The sequence below is a fragment of the Teleopsis dalmanni genome, chromosome X, assembly GCF_002237135.1.
Source record: "Teleopsis dalmanni isolate 2A chromosome X, ASM223713v2, whole genome shotgun sequence".
In the NCBI taxonomy this organism is placed as follows: domain Eukaryota; kingdom Metazoa; phylum Arthropoda; class Insecta; order Diptera; family Diopsidae; genus Teleopsis; species Teleopsis dalmanni.
The window spans coordinates 62,337,939-62,342,583 of record NC_051848.1 but is presented as its reverse complement, the minus strand read 5'-3'; the positions used below and the strand labels follow the sequence as shown (position 1 = coordinate 62,342,583).

The 4,645-nt window shown below is 31.1% G+C and overlaps 1 protein-coding gene across 1 annotated transcript; it reads right to left on the bottom strand.

Annotated features, from left to right (window-relative positions):
• Positions 1 to 924: 924 nt before the first annotated feature.
• On the bottom strand, positions 925 to 3,998 carry LOC119662618 (probable cyclin-dependent serine/threonine-protein kinase DDB_G0292550). The gene has a single exon (XM_038072274.1). The coding sequence runs from the start codon at positions 3,918 to 3,920 to the stop codon at positions 999 to 1,001; it is 2,922 nt and encodes a 973-aa protein (XP_037928202.1). The 5' UTR covers positions 3,921 to 3,998; the 3' UTR covers positions 925 to 998.
• Positions 3,999 to 4,645: the final 647 nt, after the last annotated feature.

Below are 4,645 nucleotides of genomic sequence, written 5' to 3'. Positions count from 1 at the left end.
AGAACATCAAATCTGTCATATTCTGTAATATTTAGATGTAAAAAAAATGTGCTCGTTCAACTTATCTAGCCAAACTGATGAAAAAAAAAATCGTAACCTAGCCACTGGTCAAACCACAAATGATGAAAAGAGGCACTTATAGTTTTGTATCTTCTGTATAAATCTAAATATACTTTATGAAAGTAGCAAGACATCCGTAAGTTTAGGCAACACTAGGCATAAATGAATGATATTAATTGACTTAAGCATGAATGTGATCTGAATTTTATGTTAAAAAAATTATATCTATATAAACGATTTAGTTAGTAGTGGTTAAATAATTAATTCGTAACATAGCTATCTGCAGAAAAGATATTGGATCTACAAAAAAATCAACGCCAACTATTTTACAAAAGTTTAAGTATATCTCTATGTTTATATCTATTTGGATCATTTAGATCATTAAAATATATATATATATATATATATATATATATATAAGTTTAACTACCTGATAGGCCACATTTAATCTGGAATTAGTTTAAGTTATTTTGGTTGTAAGTCAGAACTTAGAAGAAATGTTGACTTCTGTATTACGAAGCATATGAAAAGTAATATAATGTCAGTATGTCCAATTGTTGTTTACTTACAAACGAGTTTTTAATTTAGGCAATTAAGAGGAGCAAAAGCCTTTAAAGAAGCGCTTGTAATTTTAAACGCATGTAATTCTCAGTACAGCTATATATTCTAGTAAAGCATTCAATTTCGATTTATTAATATATATCTCGAAAGAACGGAAGAACAAAGGAAAACCGCAAGCGCTCCATTCCAGCTGATCTTCTTAAGAAACTCTGAATTATTTATATCTCAGCAATGTTTATTTTGCAGCTTCTTGCAATTAATTGAACTTGCACTTCACGTAACTATACAATTTAAACAAAGTTAAAAATTATTTTTAATTTTATTCAGATTACAAATTTTTTATATATAAAAAAACATAAGTCGTAAAAATGATTTCTTCAATACCGAATGTAGTGAGCATTGATAAGAGCAGGCTTAGGTGATTTTGCAGAATATTCCATGTTTTTATTGTATTCCGAGAAAAGTTCAGGACACTCTCGATATGGTTGATCTGCCATCGTCATTTTAATTGGAGCATATTGGAGTGGTGGAGAAGACTGTTTATCGTATTGTATTTTTCGCTTTGCTGTTGAACCAGGAATTCCATATGAAGGAGTAATTACTGTAAAGATTGTTAGACCTGGATTATGACCTCCACATTCTGACACCCCTGCTGGTACTGATTTTTGCATATTTCCGTAAGAGTTCATGTGTGCAGATGAATCAATATTATTTGAAGAATGATATTGATTTGGCTGTTTGCGTTCATCGTTCATACCGCTATAAGCGTTATGATTAGGATTTTGTGATTGATATTTTATTGAAAATTTATCATTACTATTGGAATAACTATCTTGTGAAGTTGCAGATGATGAAGCACATTTTTGTTCTGCTGCGACATTGCTGTTATCTTTAGTTACAGCTGCATTTATATAATTTGATGAATCTGGTCGTGTAGCTGTTGCAGAATATGCTGTCATAGAAGAGGGAGAACCATTTTGACTGATAATAGGTTGTATTGGTGCATTATTACAATATTGACATGGACTAAAAACTGGTAAAAGAACAGGCTTTAATGCTAAATAAGGTGTTGATTGTTGATTATTGGATGGAGGTGACGGTGCATTATTATATGAGGTACTTTCATAATTTACTTTTGAAGCTGCCGAGTTATCCATTGTGGGTGCCATAGACATTTTGGAATTCTCACTATTATATTGAACTTTTACTGCTTTTTCTGCAGCACCAGAATACTTAACAGCGCTCCCATAAGCCATATTGCTTTGAGCTGGGGAATTGGAACCGTATGTTTGTTTATTATAAGATTGATCTTCCGATTTTGATGGCTGATATTGCGGAGAAACATATATAATTGGCTGAAACAAAAGCTGTGGTCGTTCCTCATTTGCAGCACCTGCACTATACATTTTCATTTTATTGAAATCCTCGTTAAGCGATTCATGCATTGACTTATATAACTTATTTTCATCATTTTCATCATCATTTCCATCATCTTTTTCATTATCTTGATCGCCCTTATTCTCATCATCATCATCATCATCTTCTTCATTATCTTCTTTTTTTTTAACAGACTTTTTATCATTATAATTTTTACCTGATTTTTCATTTTCATTATCATTATCATCATCAGCGTCATCTCCATCATCATTATCTTCTTTTTCATTAGGGCTATCATCTTTAGAGTTGTGGACTTTACTTTTAGGGGACTTTGAACTACTGTGACTTTTACCTGTTTTACTATTTTCAGCGTCATCAGCATCGTCATCATCATCGCCATTTTCATCGCCATCATTTTCATTTTTGTTATTATGGTACATTTTATTCTTACCAGACTTTGTGCTTTTACTACCCTTAACTGTTTTACCATTTTCATCATCACCAGCATTACCTCCATCATCATCATCATCATCATCATCATCACCGTTATTATCACCATTGTCATCACCATTTTTTTTATTATGATGATTGCCTTTAGAGTCGTATGCTTTGCTCTTACTAGACTTTGAGCTCTTGTTAGTTTTGTTTACCTCATCGTTTTCTTCGTAGTCATCATCATCATCGTTATCTTTCTTTTCATTATTTTCGGAATCATACTTTTTACCTTTACCATGTTTTGAGTTCATTTTGCTTTTACTTGATTTGTTAGTTTCATTATAATCCTCATCTTCACCATCATTATCATTTGTTTGATTATTGTAACCATCTGCTAACCCATGCTTTTTTGTACTATTATAACTTTTGCTTGCTTTGTTACTGTCTTGACTATATTCATTACCGGTTTTACCACCAGCAACACTATAATCTCCTTTTTTCATTTCATCGTCACATTTATCACCATAATTACCATTCATATTTTTATTATCATTATATGGCGCAGCGCCATAACCTAAGTTTTTCTTGTTATAGTTATTAACGTCATAATTGTTTTTATCTTTAGTATTATATTTATCATACCCACTATTCATGGCCATATTATCACCGCCACTGTAACCATTACTATTGCAATCTTTTTGGTTTAGAGTACCACCACTGTTGTTATTATTGTAAGCTCCATTATTTCCTTTGCCGTAGTTTTTACCTTGCTCACTATAATTATTTAAATTTCCATTATAATTCCCAGCATTTTCTCCAGCGTAATTATTGGAAGGTCTATTATAACTATATTTATTTGGTCTTACTGGGCCGTAACCTTCAGAAGTTCCAGAATTATAATTTTGTTTTCTATTATTATTAGAACCATAAGGCATTTCGGCATTGTATACATTTGAATCAGGACCGCCATAATTATTATTGTTCATATTTTGTGGGCCAGCATATCCGTTACCATATAATTCTTCATTATTTTCATAATTACCCTCATCACCATCTAACCCAAGGTCTGGATATGCTCCACTAAATAGGGGTTCTAGTGCCTTCAAAGGTTGAAACGATTGAATTTGTCGAAGTGGTTGTAATGGCGAAAAAGGTGTATTCATATCATAAGAATTCTGCCTAGGCATAGCATTATAACCAACATTATTATTATCATAATTTTCATTGTAACAATTATTACATCCATCTCGACCAAATAAATTTTTTAAACCACTGTTCGTAAATAAATTTCTCCAAAACGAACGATGGGTGCGTTTTAGATCATCATATGCTCCCACATCTGAAGTACCAGCATCTGCCATCAAGTAATATTCCGGTTGACCTGGTAATGCCTTTCTTTCACCAAACTGCACATAATTGGCTTGCAGTAATGGGACCTGAAAGACACAACACAAATATAACAGCACTATCGCCCCAGCAAAGTTCATACTTTCACTTTTTAACACTTAACTTTTTTAAAAATAATCACCTCTGCTAAATATGCTTAACTAAACCAATTACATTGAATCCCGAAACCCAACTACATGTATCCAATTTCAACAATTGAGCTTGAATGCTTTTCCGCAACATATTCTGCTTCCTACGATTTTGCTGACAAAAAATGCTAAATTGAGTGTTACAAAAGCTCTGATTTAGCACTTTTTCACTTTCGACCCATTTTTTATAAACAAGCAAACCTAAATAAAAAGCAAACGTGTAGCTTGTAGCAAAATCTCACTCAATACTCAGTGTATATATATATATATATATTTACACAATATACTCTTTTCTACACGTTTGGCTTTATTGAAATATTTTTAAAATTAAAATCATATTAATTAATTAGGTTATTTTCTCATTTTTTAAAAGAAACAAGCAAAATTGAAGACATTTTTATTTTCATATATCAACATAGTTGATATATATGTATATAGGTACTTCAACTAACCACACTTTTATATAGACTATATAAGCACTCATCACATACTCGCGTACCATTTATTATTAATTTTGTTTTATTAATTATATACTACATATATATATATTTACAAATTAAATATTAATATAAAAGTTCATTAAGTTTTAAGTAATAATGATTATAAATTCAGTTTAGATGTCCGAGCAACTTACTTATTAAGTATCAATTGGTATCAATACTAGATATATTGGTACT